Below are 16,033 nucleotides of genomic sequence, written 5' to 3'. Positions count from 1 at the left end.
GGGTCCTCGAAATGCGCTGGGGACACAATATGACACAGAGGCCTGGTCCTCACCTCCATGAAGCGTAGAGTCACTGGAGGAAATGAGCATTAAGCAAAGACATTTAACAATGCCTCTTTCTGTTGTGATAGATACTGTGAAGGAGAACATGGTTACACTGAGAGCAATAACCAGAGACGGGAGTTTGAAGCTGGGCATACGAGAGTTAGTGAGAAGGCGGGGGACACTGCTCCAGGCGAGTGCAAAGGCCCTGCGGTAGGAAGGCAAGCATGCCTTCTCGGCGGGGAGTGAAGCCAGTGCAGTTGGAACTGGATGCAGCAGGCCGGTCACTCGGCAAAGGCCTGACGGCCACAGGAGAGAGTCTTCATTCAGCCTGCATCTTCCCTTAGGAGCTTAGAATTCTGGCCAGATGACTTGGGTCCTCTTGCTGGACTGGGGCTGAACAAAGGGCAGAGGGAGGAGTGGGAGCCCAGGGAAGAGAGGGCCTGAACCGGCCGCCAAGGCTGGCCTGGACCGAGCTGCAGAACTCCCCCGTGACCACAGGGCAGGCCTCAGGCCAAGAAGCAGCTCGGCCTTGCAGTCCGGCGCCCCCATGTTCTGCTCCCGGCTCTGTTGTCTGCCGGGTTTGGCTGTTCCCACGCCTGCCAGCTTCTCCTCAGGTGGCTGAGCCGCCACAGCCCCTGCGGATGGGGCCGGGGTGCAGTGAGCGGCACGTGGCACTCGCCCCACTGTCAGGATCGTTCTGGACTCGACAGAGTGGGTGCTGCGGAGGCCTGTCTGTCCACAGAGAGCAGCCGCGGGACAGGGCTGGCCAGCGCTCTGCAGGGCGTCGGTGCAGGGCCAGGCCAGGCCGGGCCGGGCCCCCTCAGGCACAGTACCCATCCCCCACAGCCAGCTGGCCATGGTCCAGGGCCGTCTGGCCTGCTGGGGGTGGGCACAGCTCAGGCCCAGAGAAAAGGAGGGACGTGGACAAGTGGACCCCTTGTCCACGTGGTGGGCCGCTCTCCTGAGAGCCGCTGGCACCTTCGAAAGTGTTTCTGCTACTGTCTCGTCTGCGTGTGTCTTAACACTGGAGGAGTGAGAGACCTTGGGAGGAAAGTGCCGCTGCTGGCTGCTTCCGTCTCCGAAAGGCCTCGACCCGGGCTCCAGTCCAGAGTGTGGGTCAGCCGTCCCGCAGGTCTGAGCAGGAGCGGGAGGAGCCTCGGGTGAGCCTGAGAGCACAGAGAAGAGGGCTTCCCCCGCCACCCTGCTCCTGCCCCTGCTCCTGCAGACCGCTGAGAGGGAGACAGAGCCACTGTGTGGGTGCGCTCTAGTGAATGAGGCGCAGCTGGGCTCTGCTGGCCGGGGAGGCCGCGAGCTGGAGCCTGCAGAGACCCGGCTGGGCAGAGACCTGACTGCTGCACATCTGCATCCGTCCCTCCGTCTGCCTCTCCCGTGGCCCACCGCCCCTCTAGAATAAAACCATTTGTTCAGGCTGTGAGCGGGATCGTGGAGACGTGTGCCCACGAGCGCTCCTTTATCCTGACATCTCTGCTCTCGGAGGGGAAGCCGCTCTCCTCCTGCCGGCCTTTATATAACAGAGTGGCATTTATTTTTGTTCTGCATCCTTCCCGCGGAGATTCACAGCTGCCTTCTGAGAGTCCAGGAGGAGCCAGGTGTTGGGGAGTGATGGCGGAGGAGGGGTGGAGGTCAGAGCCATCAGAGGACCTCCCATGGACGTGGCTGGAGGCAGCCAGTGGGCCTGGGCCGGCTGCACGCCTGGTCAGAGGGCACACGCGCTGCTCAGAAGCTGCAGCCTCGGCTGCCCCTTGACCTCCACATCCATCCCTGGCCTGCACGGGCTCTGCCCGCCTCTGCGCCTGGGTTCTGGGTGATGGTGTCCCTCTCTTCTCTGATGCCTGCTTGTCCACAGGCCTCCCTCACCCCTCACCAAGGACTTGCCGAGAGGCTGTGCAGAGCGCTGAAGAGCGAGGAGGGGCCCGAGGTGGCGGGGCGAGGGCGGCAGGGGTGAGGAGGGACGGCTTTGGGCAGAGAGAATAGATGTTGGTTTACGGACAGTTTCCCCCAGCCAGTGAGGCTGGAGGGCAGGAGTCAAAGGGCAGCAGAAGTGAGGGAGGGCGAGGCTGAGTCTCGCTGGGCGTGAGGGCTCAGCAACCTCTCAGAGTGTGGGCCTGATCCCAGGGCTGCAGGGCCTGGAGGGGCCCTTGGCTGGACGCCCCAGAGCAGATGTGACTAGGGCGCAGGTGTGAGGTCTTCATCCCGAGTGTCTGGTGACGCGCCCCCAGCACAGTCGAGTGGCCTGGGACACGCACACAGCAGGGTGGGCCTGAGGTGGGCGGCCCAGGAGCTCTGCGGGGCTGTCGGCAGACCTAACAGGGCCGTGTCTGCTCCGCGGGCTCTGCCTGCCCGGATGTGGTCGTCACCAGCAGGGCAGGCGTGAGAGTGGCCGCTGGGCCTGGACGGGGCGGCTGTGACTGCCTCTGGGTCACCGCAGACCCCAGAGGAGCGTCTGTGGAGCGCCACTCGCCAGGCCACTCCACCCCGCCGGGGAAGCCTCGGCTCGCTCTGGCAGAGGCTGCGTCAGAGCAGCGGCACTTCCGAGCAGAAGGCCCATCTTTTATTTATTTAATCCAAAGCATCCTGTGAATTATTCATTCACGTTTATGTAAGCGATTGAACTACGAGCGTGATGGGGAGGTCAGAGCACTGACTCTGCCTGCCCCATGTCAAAGTGCTCGTTCAGGGTTCCTGCCCCACTGCCCTTCGTCCAGGTGCGCTTTACCTGAAAGCCTTGGGCTTTGCCCTACCTGGACTGGGCAGACTGGGGTCAGGTCCCCTCTCCACCCGGAGGCTGTGTGACCTGGAGGAAGTCCCCTCCCCCAGCCCCCACATGCTTGCCCGTCATGGGGCGCCGTGGGAGCCCGTGGTGTTGTGAGGGCCACCCTGGGGCAGGTGGCGAGGTGCCTTTCCTGGGGGTCCTGATACCCAGCCCAGAGTCACAGGTGCCTGGAGTGAGCATGACCACCCCCTTCCCCTCCCGTGGGCTGGCACATCACGCCCGAGAGGGGCAGCCCCGCCTCTGGCCCCGGCCACTTGCTGGAGCCAGTGAGCTCCTAACCAGCAGCACTCTGAGGTCTGAGGCAGAGGGGCTGCTTCCTTCTCCAACGTCAGGCTGCGATTGTCACCAAAATGTAGCTCTTCCCGTCGGCCCCGAGTGCTGCTGAAGGCCGGGCGTCTCTGACAGGTGATGCCTCCCCGAGGAAGCCTGGCCAGGGCTTTCCTTCTGGGGGAGGTTTCCTCCCTCTGACAGATCCGTCCTGGGCCGGCCGGTGAGGGACACAGGGAGGAGCTCGGGTCCGAGCTGTCGCTTACCCCTTTGTTTCGAGGTCTGATGGCTCGATTAATCGAGGACACCACCTGTGTCCTGGCAGGAGGCTCTCGGCTCCGAGTGGCCGTGTGTGCCAGGGCCGTGGAGCCGCTGACGGACGGGACAGGCGAGGGCGGGCACAGCCAGCGGGCTGGACGTTCAGGCGACGGGTGTCAAGTGCGGCCCTTCCATGCCGTGGAGATGCCGAAAGGAGCAGCGCCCTGGTGTCAGGATGCCCCGTCAGAACCAGGACGTGGCCAGTGCCAGGCCGGGCTGAGTCCTGCAGAGCCACAGGTGGTGTGGACGAGACCTGGGATGCGTGTCCAGAGCCCTGGTCTGCTCTAGCACACGTGAGAGACGGCGAGGTCGTCGGGCGTTTGGCCCTGGAGTTGGACGGCCCTGCTTCTGCCCTTTGTCTGTGGCCAAGCAGTGGATCTCTCGGGGCCTCGTGTCCTGTTTGTAAAATGGGAAGAGCCACAACCACCTCGCAGCGCCTGGGCAGCGGTGTTGGTGCCTGGGGCGTAGCTGAGCTCCCGCCATCACAGTTGTGCCCTGAAGCTGCCCGGCGCTCAGCTGCCAGCCTCCCGAAGGACCTAACTGGATCCTCGCGACGGCCTCTGGAGGACGCTCTGCTCCCAGCGAGCTCTGGGAGCCAAATGGTGTGGTGACAGGCTCCAGGCCGAGGGTCAGGAAGGGCAGAGCCCGGTAGGGGCTTTCCAATGGCTTTCTCTCCCTGGAATGCAGGCTCCCCTGTCCCCTGCCCCCCTCACCTCCTCCAGGAAGTGACCCTGACTGCATCCTCTCATCTTAAATGGGCTGCCTTGACCCTGCCCACTCTCAGCTCCACCAGGGGGCTGGTGGTTACCAGGCCTGGACATGGGCGCCCACGCCAGCATGGGGCACCCCACGGGTCCTGTGGTTTAGCCTGAGGGGAGGGGCTGTTCTCACTGTCACAGTGGCGTGGTCCTGGGGCTCACAGCCTGCAGGAGGGCAGGACTCAAACCAGCTGACCGCCTCCAAGGCCTGGTTCCCACAGCCCCCTCGGCCAGCTGGGCTCCTGTCCCGCCCGGGGCAGCCCCAGGCCCTGGAGGGGGCTCCCCGCCCGCACTCCAGACAGGACCACCAGGAAGCGCCTGGCTTCGGCGACAACCACGTGCACGTTGAAGTAGAGCCAGCCTCGCTAATTAATGGGGGGAATAATGGAGGTGTAATTACTCGGGGGGCACCTTGGGTGAGGGATTCGTGGTAATTGCTGTGTATCCTCCTGACGTCTGCACACAGCTGGCTTCTCCCCATGCGGCTGTAAACCATGGCGGGAGTGGCGGGTGGGCCCAGGGGGCCTCTGCCCAGAACGGTCCAGTTAGAGCCATGCCGGGGGTGGATGGCGGGCTCAGGGGGTCTGCCTGGACCCCACACAGCAGCCTGTCCTCACATGTGGTCTCTTCTCCGAGTGGCCAGTGGGGGAACCCCCGGGCACTGTCACCGGCTGTCTCCAAATGACGTCTGCTCTTGCTGCCCCGTCCCCTCTCTGCTTCTCAGAGTGGTCCATGCCGGTGGTCTTCTGGCCTCGGCAGGGACTTGCCTGCAGACTGGGTGTTTGTCCCATCACCTGGCTGGCACGTGCAGGCCCAGGACCTCTGTCCAGACTGGGTGTTTGTCCCATCACTGGCTGGCGCGTGCAGGCCCAGGACCTCTGTCCAGGATCGGGCTTCCTGGCCAGTGCCCGCTCCTCCAGAGCGTTCCTGCCTGAAGTTGACCAGCGAGGGGGCAAGCACACGGCCTGTCATGGCCAGCCCGCTGTGTCCTGACTCGGGACGGCCTTCAGTGTTCCCCATTGTGCTGGCCGAGAGCCATCCTTTTGAAAGGAACCGGGCCAGGTGTCGAGTCGGGAGCTCAGAGCCCAGAAGGTAGCTTGTTTTCACTCACTGTTTTCTTTAGAGCTGCTGGTTTTGATTTAAAGACCTTATCGTTATTGCCACCAGGATGTCAGGCTGTTGACCCCCTTGTTCGTTTTGTCCAGTAACTGAGCGTGCGCGTTCGGGCCTGCTGATGGAGCATGCAGCCGTCCCCTGGGGCAGGAATAGCTCACGTTTGGGCCCCACCTCGACCTTGTCCCTCGGTCAGCGGCCTCTGCCCCTGGCACCCTGCAGCTCCTCTGGGTCCCTGCCCCTCCTCCGGGTTTGTGGCCCCAGCACCGCCCCTTGTGTCCGGCCGGCTGGTGAGCTCACCTGTCCCTCCCTTCCTCCCCCAGAGCTGAGGAAGCAGGTGGAAAGTGCAGAGCTGAAGAACCAGCGGCTGAAGGAGGTCTTCCAGACCAAGATCCAGGAGTTCCGGAAGGCTTGCTACGCGCTCACGGGCTACCAGATAGACGTCACCGCGGAGAGCCAGTACCGGCTGACCTCCCTGTACGCCGAGCACAAGGCCGACTGCCTCGTCTTCAAGGTAGGCCCGCGCACGCGCCTTGCCGTGGACAGTTGGGCCGTCAGCCCTGACGGGTGATCGCGTGTCGGCGGGAGCAGCCGGGCCTCGGGAAGGCGTGGTCAGTGGGGCAGAGGGGAGACTGCCATCCCTCGGCCACCCCCAGCTTCACCCCGCAGCCCTGGACCTCCTGCGGGAAGTGCCAGCTGCCCCCCACCCACTCGACCCCACTCCGGCCTCCTCTGCGCGTCAGCCTCCACCTGTGGCTGCATCGGCCTGTCCCTGGAGGAGCAGGGGCAGCGAGGTGGGGGCATCCAGCATCAGCAGCACCCACAGGGGCCTGACAGAAGGGGTGAGGGTGAGTGTTGGGTCAGGAAGGTGTCTTCACTGCTGCAGAAGCGAGCAGCTGGACCGCGGCCAGAGGTCAGAATGATGTGCAGCACAGAACCAGAGAAGAGAAGCCTCTGGGTCTGCCAAGCGCGTGCTTCTTAGGCCTGGTGCAAAGGCCAGGCCCGAGCCACGGGCAGGCGGGAGGCGGGGGCCCTCGGCCCGTGTGTGCCCCGACTCACTCTGGGAAATGTTGCTGGTGCGCAGCACTGAGCTGTGGCAGGACCCACGGGCAGGGCCTCCTGCATCGGGGCAGCGCTCAGCCTGTGGAATCGTGCTTATGGAGGGCTGGGCTGCCTTCCAGGTTTCTGGGCCAGGTTGGTTGTGGGGAACAAAGCACCTGTGGGGTGAGGGTGAGTGGGTCCTGGTAGCAGAGCTGGGGCTTTACCGTGTCAGCCAAGAGGGTCCGTCCCTCCAACAAGACCTTGGGAGAACATTCCCAAGTATTTAGTATTTGTGGATTATTGAAAATCCAAAAGAAGAACCGAGTTTGCTTATAATGCCACCTCCAGAAGACAGCCACAGCCACCTTGACGCGTTTCTTCTCAGAGTTTGGTACGTACAGGCGTATCTATCTGAGTTTCTATATTTACTTAATTTAGGCTGTTAGTTTGTATTTCTAGATCGGGATGCTGGGTTTATACTGCAAGTGCTAGTGCATGGATTCTAGAAACACTGTCCATAAATAGCTTGTTACCGTCCATGTGTCCGTGGTCTACTCTGTCCATCCAGCCCCATGTGCAGACAGGAGGACGGACAGGTGGCCCACATCCGTTTCTGCCCTCAGGGCCTCAGATTAGCTGGATGCTTGTCTTCCCCATCACACAGGAGTGCTGGGCTCTGCTGCTCTCCTGAAGACCCGGCGTCTTAGCCCCCGCTTCCCCGGCCCTGACCACACCGTGCCCTCCTGGCCCCTCATCTGCCCTCAGGTCTGGCTGGAGCAAGACGTCCTTGAGAACAGATGACGTGGGGCCGCTCAGCTCCTGAGGGGCTGTCCCTGCATGGCCCTGCAGCATCCGCGGCTCAGCAGGAGCTCCTGGTCCGCTCCACCTTTGTGCCCTCTATGGCCCCGCCCAGGCTCTTGAGGCCAGGGGGGCAGGGAGGGGACCCAAGATGGGGAGCAGGCATGGCAGAAGCCACAAGCCACATGGCTGGAGGGAGCTGACCCCTCTCTCTGGACAGCCACTGCAGAGTGGAGACAGGCGGAAGGCACCATCGGACCTCCAGGCTCTCTGGTCGCCACCCCTGGGCCTGGCTCTGCTCAGTCCCGCCCTGCAGGCCATGGGAGCACAGCAGCACCCTCCGCTCACTCCAGGCCCGGTTCCAGGTGTTGGCGCAGTAACACCGACACTCTCCCACCCAGAGTCCCTCTCGGGAACCGAGGTCCCTGCAGGGTCCAGCGCGCCCTGATGCGTCTCCGCAGACCTTTGCTGTTGGACCTTTAGAGCCCTCCCCCAGCTTCTGTGACTGCCCGTCTTGGGCTCCTGGCCGCCCCCTTCCTTCCAGCTGCAGGTCTGGCTCTGGGGCTGAGAGGAATGGGTGTGAGCAGCCGCAGGTGTGAGACGGCCCCTCCGAAGGACAAGAGAGGAGGGTGGTGGCTCGGCCGTCTGCTGATGTCCCGCAGGCACCATGCCCCCTGCCGGTGCTGGCCGGGCCTCCGTGCCAGGAGAAGTGGAGGCACAGTGCAGGTGGGGAGATGAGGGGCACTCGTAGCCGCCGCGTTCTGCACGTGGGACGTGGGACGTGGAACGGTGCCCAGCTCTCCCCGAGCTCTTGCTCCCCAGGCTTCCCGGGGCTCCCAGCAGGGTCCGTGAAGCAGTGCAGGGCCTTGCTCACTGTGCACATGGGGCTCAGAGGCGGCGCTGGAGCCCCTGTCTGGAACTGGCAGAGTCGGCAGGCTGGGTGCCCCGTTGTCGCAGGGCAGGGAGCCACAAGGACACCAAGGAAGGCTGTTGGACTTTGAGTGGGAATATGAGGTCAGTGCCACGCGCTGCCCTTCCCCGGCTGGGGCTGCTCTGACTCTCAGTCTCCTCGTCTGTGAGTCAGCGTCAGGAGCAAATGAGCTCGTGTTGCACACCCCGCAGCGCCTGACGGCCACCAGCCGCGGTCACTGAGGTCCCACTGTGCGTTTCAGGGTCTGTCAGGGTTTCATTTCTGAGAAGTGATGCCTCAGCCGACAGAAGCTACCGCTCTGTGCCCACGTTTGTCCCAGGGCCCCCGTCTCTGCCCCTCCAGTGTGGGTCCATCACCCTGCACACCCTGCACACCCCGCACACGGGCCCTGCTCCTGCTCGTGCGCCTGGTCAGTTTCTCACACTCGGCGCCGAGGCCCGGATCTGCTCACAGATACCTCCTCCAGGAGGGCTTCCCGTCCTCCCAGGATGGGACCCCTCAGCATACGTGTCACTTCCCAGTTGCGCGATGCTTACGCAGGTGGCTTTCGCTCTGTTAGATGAATTGATCCTGAAGCCAGGAGCCAGCTGTGTCAGGGCCCCCGAGGCCCAGCCTGCCCTCGCCTGTGGGAGTTCGAATGCTTGTGTGGTGTGAATGACGAGTTCTTCCGAGTTGGGACCCCGCCGCCCCGGATTCCAGCAGGCCCTATCACTGCGCCCCTACTCGTCGGTCTGACGTCCGTGGTGGACGGTAGGCAGTGGAGGAGCAGGACCTGACCGGCCCCCTGCACCCTGGCCAGGGCTTGGCGCACGAGGCGCTTGCTGACGTCTGTTGAGCGGATGGAGCCTTTAAGGGAGAGACTTTGCGGAGTCCTGGGAGGAGCTGGGTGGGGGCGCTGGGGCGCGGGCGGACGCTGCATCCTGCTGCCCCTCTCCTGTGCCCTGCCCGCTCCTGGGGCCAGCAGCTCCTGGTCGCCGACCGCTCCTCCTCCACCCCAGGCTTAGTGCCAGCTGCCCACCAGCCGAGGCATCTGCAGCCCTGGGAGCAGCGGGGCCATGGGAGAGGCCGGGAAGCGGAGCTGTTAGTGTCCATTTCTTCCTGGGAATCTCGGGGGCTGAGTCTGTGTAATTGGGCAGGTGAGTCCTGTGTCCCTGCCCAGCGCTCTGGCCTCTCCCAAGAGCAGGGAGCACCTGGCACAGGATCGGGCCAGTCCCGAATGTGCAGGCCTGGGTGCCCCCACCTGCGCTCTGCTCCCCAGGAATCCCTCAGGTGCCCCGGCGGCCCCTGGTGCAGGACCTGCTCCAGCCATGGGTGGGTCAGCTGGAGTGGCTGCTGGACACGTGGAAGAACTGAGACCACTGAGTCATGGCCTCCTTCCTTCAGCAAACGGTGAGCCTCTGAGCTGCTCCGTAGTGAGTGCTGTCAGGAGCTCGGGGGCCCTAGAGGGGCCCCTGGGAAAACCTCCCTCTCACCAGGTGCCAGGAGAACAAGTTAGGAGCTGTCGAGCTTCTGGCAGGAAATCTCTAACCAGGGGACCAGAACTGATCCTGCTGGCAGATCTGCTGTCATCGCTGCCTGCTTATGATTCCCCGAGAACACTGAGCTCGGTGACAGAGGACCGTACCAAGCCTGCTGCTGCCCGTCCGCCTGCTCAAGGCCAGGCACATGCCGAGTGCTCCCTGAGCACTTGTGGGACTGACGGACAGGCAGAAAGCAAAAGAGAAGGTAGAGGACAGACGGCAGACTGACCATAGGGACCGAGGTGGCCCACGGCCCAAGATGCACCTCCACCTGCAGAGAATCACTGCCTTCCAGGGCCCCGGGGAGAGGTGGCCCCTGCCCCCAGTACTGTGCAGAGGGCCCAACGGGAAGGGAGGCGCCCTGGAGTCATCGCACCCCTCTGACCACTCCTGACCCAGGCGTGTGCCTTGGCCAGGCCATTGCCCTCTGTGGGACTCAGTTTCGCCATCCGTAACAAGGAGCTTGGTCTGCATGCTCTCTGGGGTCCTTCTCACGCTCGCCTTCTGGGTTCTGATGGGCTTCCCAGAGAGCCGAGCCTTCATTCGGGCTGCAAGTGAGCTGGCACTCCCCTTAAGTGGGAGATGCTACAGGAGCAGAGACCAGCCTGAGAGGGCCAGGAGGGATGACCCGTTCGCCTGCCACGCTGCGTCCTGGCCCTGCCCCCTGGGGCTGGTGCACAGCTTCCTGTGGTCTCAGCTGAATCGGGCTGGGGAAGGATCTCAGCAAGCAAGGAGCCTCCTGGCCACTGCGGTTTATTCTATTTTCCCAAAGATGTTGTCTTAGGTAGGGGCTGGAAGCGGAGTGGGAATAGCTGCGCGCTGTTCCAGTTGAGCGGGCTCTGCAGATGTGCGCTGGGGTAATTGAGGGTTTGGGCTCAGCCCCACGAGCTCTGCTCCGGAGAGGACGTGCGCCCGGCCCGCCGGCCCTGCTGCCGTGGGTGGGAGAGCTGCCTGCCCGCCGCTCTTCCACAAAAGGCAGGGACTCAGCTCCGGCTTATCCCACGGGCCTGGCCTCCTCCCGGGGCCGCTCCTCCGAGAGGAGGGACGGGCCTGAAGCCTTCCGAGGTCTTTGGGAATGGTTTGCCCTGCCGTGCGCTCGAGTGAGGGATGCCTGCTGGGCTGTGCAGGTGGACGGGAGTTTCCAGAAGCTCCGCGTGTGGGTGGGAAGTGTTCACAGCCCTGGTTTCGCTGTAACGCACAGGAATTTTCCTCCCCTCCTCCTAAAGAGCAGGGATGGAAAGCCCCCTATCGCACGGGGGAGGAAGCCGATTCTAAGAGCAGGCAATGGAATCGCGAGGCAGGGCCACCTCGCAGTGGAACTCAGAACACAGGTGTGAACTCATGGGGCCTGGAGGGTGCAGTCAGCTTTGCTGGTGCCTCCCTGCCCGGGCCTTCCCAGGGCTCAGCATCACCCACGGGTCTTGCAGGGTCGGGCTGGGGCCAGCAAGGTGACGGACACGGGTCCTAGAATCAAACAGATAGTGCTTGAGTCCAGCCTGGCCACTCTGTCTGTCCCAACTGTCGAGCCTGGGTTTCCAGATCTGCACAGTGGGAACGTGATGACGTCCACTTCCAGGCGGCTGTGTGGGTGAGGGGAAGGGCGTGTATATGGAAATCTAACCCAGGAACACACACAGGGGAGCCGGGCAAGCACCTGCCTCCTCTGAGACCTCAGAAGGTTCTAGATCTCTCCTCCCCAGCAACCCAAGACCTGAGCCCCAGCGAGGGCTCGCTGCAGTGAGGGCTCTGGGCACGCTGTCTTTGGGCCTTGCAGGCTACTGCCCTCTGCCTTCGGGTCCCTTCTTGGGGAGGGGAGCAGGACGCTGGACCCACAGGATTGGTCATGTGGATTCAATGCTTGTGGGAGGCATCCCTCCCTCAGGGCTCTGCTGTTGGGGTCGGGGCACATTGGTGCTGACCCGCCTCCAGAGCGCTGCCCAGGGAGCCTCCTGAGGCTTGTCTCAGGCCCCTGCCCAGCCCCCTGCTGACTCAGGTGCTCGGGGAGGGGACTTTGTCAGCCCAGGGCCCAAACTTATAATCATCACAGACGTGGTACCGTGTCGGGAGCTCCCCCCAGAATGTCCAAGTGCTTTCCTGCAGGCACTGTCACCCCTGTGTCACAGACCTGAACCCCAGAGAGGCCGAGGTGGCTGCTTGCTCTTTGGGACACTGTCGGGACTGGGGCCCAGGGCAGAGCAGGAGGGGCTGTGTGTGTTGGGAGGGGGGCCCCGTCCCCAGCCGGGCTCGGATCCACAAGCAGGTGCACACACACGTGGAAGAAGTGGGGAGTGCAGCGGGACCCTGGCCGGCCAGGGGGTGGAGCCTTTGTTGGGAGTAACGGACCAGGACTTTCATGTTGTTGTTAACTGGAGCCCGGGGTTCGCTCTGCGTTTGTGGTTCTGTGGGTTCGGCAGAGCATCCCGTCACATCCTGCACCGCAGCTCCGCTGCCTGCAGATCCCACACTCCCCGCGCAGCCCCGAGCCCGCCTGCCCCCAACCCTGGACCCCCTGACCTTCACTGTCTCACAGCTGTGCCTTTTCCGGAAGGTCATAGAGTTGGAATCAAACAGTGTGTAGCCTTTTCAGACTGGCTTCTTTCCCTTAGTGATTACTTTTAGTGTTATGCCATGTCTTTTCATGGCTTCGCAGCTCGTTTCTCTTTAGTGCTGAATCATATTCCACTGTCTGGACAGGCCACACTTTATCCACTCACCTGTCGAAGAGCGTCTTGGTTGCTTCCAAGGTTTTAGTGATTATGAATAAAGTTGCCATAAATAGCTTTAAAAGCTTTTCCCAGCCGTTTAAATACGTACAGTCACTCTTAGCCCATAGGCCATGCAGATACAGCCTGGGAGCTGGATGCGGCCCGTGGGCCATAGTCTGCAGCCCAGGCCCACTCTGCTCCTTCACCCCAGTGCTCTTTCTTCCAATTCGTGTGTCCCGAGCAGCCGACCCTCACAGCCCAGCTCCGAGGTGGCCTCCCCGTCTCTGTGGGGCTGGAGTCGTCCTGAGGGCCAGGCACTGAGCACCTGGGCAGGGGCTTGCTCATTTGGGCCTGGCCTGGCCAGAGCAGGCAGCAGCTCACGAGGGTCCCAGGAGCGGGGAGACCGAGGCCTGGCAGCAGGGCAAGCGTGAGGCCAGGGAGCCCGCCCGTTGAGGCCTCGAGCTCACATTTGCTGTGGTCTGTCCTGGGCGGCGTGTCTGCTCCTGCAGGCCCACCCCTCCAGGGCGCACCGGCCCACAGCCCGTCGTGGCCCCCTCGGCCTCTGATGTGCGCCCAGAGCCGGCAGTGTGTGGGCGTCTGCTAGAGGGAGACGGCTCTCGGGCTGTTGTGCAAGGACGGCCCTGCAGGCTATGGAGAGATGCTGGACTTGGGCCAGGACTGCCCCCGTGTGCCTGTCCCTGCCTCCACTCAGCCTCGGGACCTTCACGTGGCCTCACCCCTGCGAGCCTCACCTCCACCTGTGTGCCCCGTGGGGGTGGCTGTGGCCTCCCAGGTAGTCGGGGTGGGGCTCTGGGGCCGTGTGTATAAAGGGGCCTGGCCCTGTGGATGGTATGTACCTGATGCCTGGCCCTGCGAAGATGTCATACACACTCAAACACGCCCACGCTCACGAGCACACACTCCCATGCTCACGTGCACACACGCCCATGCTCACGCACGTTCATGGTCCCACGCAGATACGCACACACGTACACACATGTTCATGCTCACACACACACACACGCTTATGCACAAACATGCCCACGCATACACACCCATCTTCACACACATTCATGCTCCCACACAGACACGCATACACATGCCCTCACAGGTTTATGCTTACACACAGACACACACACATGCCCACTCTCATGCATGTTCATGTGCATACACACCCACACTCACACATGTTCATGCACACTCACACATGCACACTTGTACACACTCCACCTGTCTGTGTGGTCATACCTGGTTCGTGCATATCCAGGGCCTCCCCATGGGGCACCTGCTCCTGAGAAGAAGTCAAACTTCGGGGGAGCAGGGAGGGTTGGTGGGCTGGGGTGCTGTGGAGCCGGGAGGGGTTCCCCTCCCCAAGGAGAGCAGCCTGAGTGGGTGTTTCCGCGGCCGAGGGCCCACGGTGTCGAAGCACAGATGTTAGGAAGGGGGCTGGGGGTTCCCCCGCCGTCCCAGCCCCCACCATCACCACAGCCCCCGCTCCTTTCCCACCCAGAGCTCCCTCCCTGGCGGACGTCCGGGCAGAGCAGTGGGAGGTGGACCTTTCCCAGCAGGACCTGGCCCACTCGGCCCGCCCCACCCTGCCCCACAGACCTGACGCTCCCTCCCCTCCGCTGTCTTCCGGCAGAGCAGGGTCCGGCCCACAGTCGTCCCCTTTTCGGGGGAGAGGCTCAGGCACAGGCCCCCTGTGTGCCCGGCTGGCCTGTGGCCCCTGCCCACCTGCCCGCCCTGGAGGGGACCCGGCCTGTGGGCACTAGCGAGCCTGCCCCTGCCTCGCGCGGCCGTGCTCCCCTCACGTGGCGCGGCCCTTGCCGAGCAGACCCTGCGGCCAGCTGGGGCATGTTGACAGGCTGAGCTCTGCGCGGGATGCATTGCTCCCCGAGGAAGTGTTCCGCTTTGCTGCCCGTGGGCGTAGACGCGACCTGCCGGCTGCCTGACTCTCTCCTGTAAAGCAGCCTGGTAAATAAGCAGACTTATCAGCCTGCCCCTCGTCGGTGCCGCTCGTGCACAGAGCACACTGCTCCACCATCCTCCCTTGCTGTCGCCCTTCAGAGGCTGGTGCCAGGATAAACCCCTGCCCTCAGGCACTCCTGTCTGACGGACACAGGACACCAGATTTGTGCGGCCCTCTGGGCGGGGGGCGAGTGAGGGCCGAAAGGGCAGCCCACCACGGGGTGGCTTCGTGGAGGAAGAGTTGCTGTGGGTGGGGCAGCAGAGGCGGGAAGGGCACTCCTGGCATCCTCTGTCCCCCCACTCCTGCCCTGGATAGAGCTGCCTCCAGGGATGGGCTGGAGCACGAGGAAGGACGTGGACAGGACCGAGACAGGAGAGAAGCCGAGCTGTGGGAGAGGAGTCTGCGTGGCCCGGTCCAGGCATCCGGCGGCCTCGTCTCGCTGTCACAGGCTGGCGCCGGAGCCGCTGAGCCAGGGATGGGCCTTGGCGTTGCCATGGCAACAGCTCTGGCTGGAGGACAAGGAATTAGGGTCTCAGAAGGCCAAGGCCCACCCTGCACAGAGACCTCTCACTGCTTGCTCGTGGGCGGGTGTCCTGAGACAGCCCTGCTCTTCCACTTGTCAGATATTGACCCAGGACCCGTCCCCCGGGCCCCTGCGGCCCCTCGAGGCCTCTGGGACGCTGACAGTGGCCAGCTGGGGTGCCCTGGGCTTTTCTGTGTCTGAGCGCACCTGGCCTTCTTCACCCAGTGCTCACGGTTGTGGGTTTGAACTTAAAGGCCTGTGTCAAGCTTTCTTCCTCTTTCCACACGGTAGAGAGTCGAGACAGAGGCTCCTAGGGGCAAACTGAGAGCAGCGGGCCTGAGAGGGGATGCTGTGACCTCCCCCTACCTCTTGGTGGCCAAGTGTGGCCGACGGCCGGGCTGGGCAGGGGGCAGGCAGGAGGCAGCCCCTGCGGAGCTCTGCAGAGGGAGTGGCCCCGGGGCCGATTCCTCGGCAGGCAGCTCTGGAAAGCTCTGGAAAGCTGTATCCACACACTGGGGCCTTCGTGTCAGGAGGGGGCCAGTCTGGAGCCTGGACCACTCCTTGCAGAGGCTGGAGCAGGCTCATAGCTCTGTCCTCTTCTGCTGACCAGCCTCAGCAGAGGCGCTCCGTGGTCTGGACCAGGCCACTGTCTGATGTACTTTTGGATCTGGTGACATTGGAATTGAAGTAAAGTTCTGCTGTGATGGGCTGAGAAGCAGGCAGGTGAGATGCAAGTGAGGACCAGGGAACGTCCAGCAGGGCGACGTTCCGTCTCCGTGGGCCGGGGTGCCAGCTGGGTTGCTGGCCTGCCCTTGCCCCTCGTGGGCACTGAGGCAGGGGGTCTGGGTTAAGAGCACTGCAGCTGAAGTCTAGCGGGCGGCTCCTCAGGTCCTCCCTGCCAGATGGACAGGCAGGCGTGTGGACGCTCCTTCTGGAGGTAGATCAGGGGCTGAGGGGTGCTGTGTCCCTTGGCTGTCCCCCTCCAGCCCACTGGCCCTGCCCCAGGGTGGAGACCAAGCCAATGGGATCAGGCCAACCCTGGGTTTGAGTCACAGCCCTGCCTGTTGTTGGCCAAAGGCTCTGGCCCGGCTGCCTACCCCGCCAGCCTGGGCCCCAGAGGGGCTTGTGAGGAGCAAACAGTTGGGTGCAGGTCGATGGCTGACCAGGCATGGCGCGGTGCAGGGTCGAGGCGGGCGTCCCTCCTGTGGGTGGGAGCCTGTAGCCCCTGTGTCCGGGAGGCACCCTGCCCAA

General features: G+C 63.5%; 1 protein-coding gene across 17 annotated transcripts in view; it reads left to right on the top strand.

The window, feature by feature from the left end:
• The window catches only part of MAD1L1 (mitotic arrest deficient 1 like 1), a 420,727-nt gene that overhangs the window by 357,981 nt on the left and 46,713 nt on the right, over positions 1–16,033 (top strand). For 16 of the 17 annotated variants that reach the window (XM_001490482.5, XM_023655119.2, XM_070231369.1 and 13 more), the window contains one exon: positions 5,619–5,809. In XM_001490482.5, the coding sequence (XP_001490532.1) occupies positions 5,619–5,809 (191 nt within the window). Of the gene's footprint in view, positions 1–131; positions 252–5,618; positions 5,810–16,033 lie in introns of those variants that run through there. The other variant, XR_011424443.1, reaches the window with a different exon arrangement.

This window comes from Equus caballus, chromosome 13, assembly GCF_041296265.1.
Source record: "Equus caballus isolate H_3958 breed thoroughbred chromosome 13, TB-T2T, whole genome shotgun sequence".
Classification (NCBI taxonomy): domain Eukaryota; kingdom Metazoa; phylum Chordata; class Mammalia; order Perissodactyla; family Equidae; genus Equus; species Equus caballus.
Note: the sequence above shows the minus strand (reverse complement) of the source record. Positions and strands in the feature narration are given on the sequence as shown.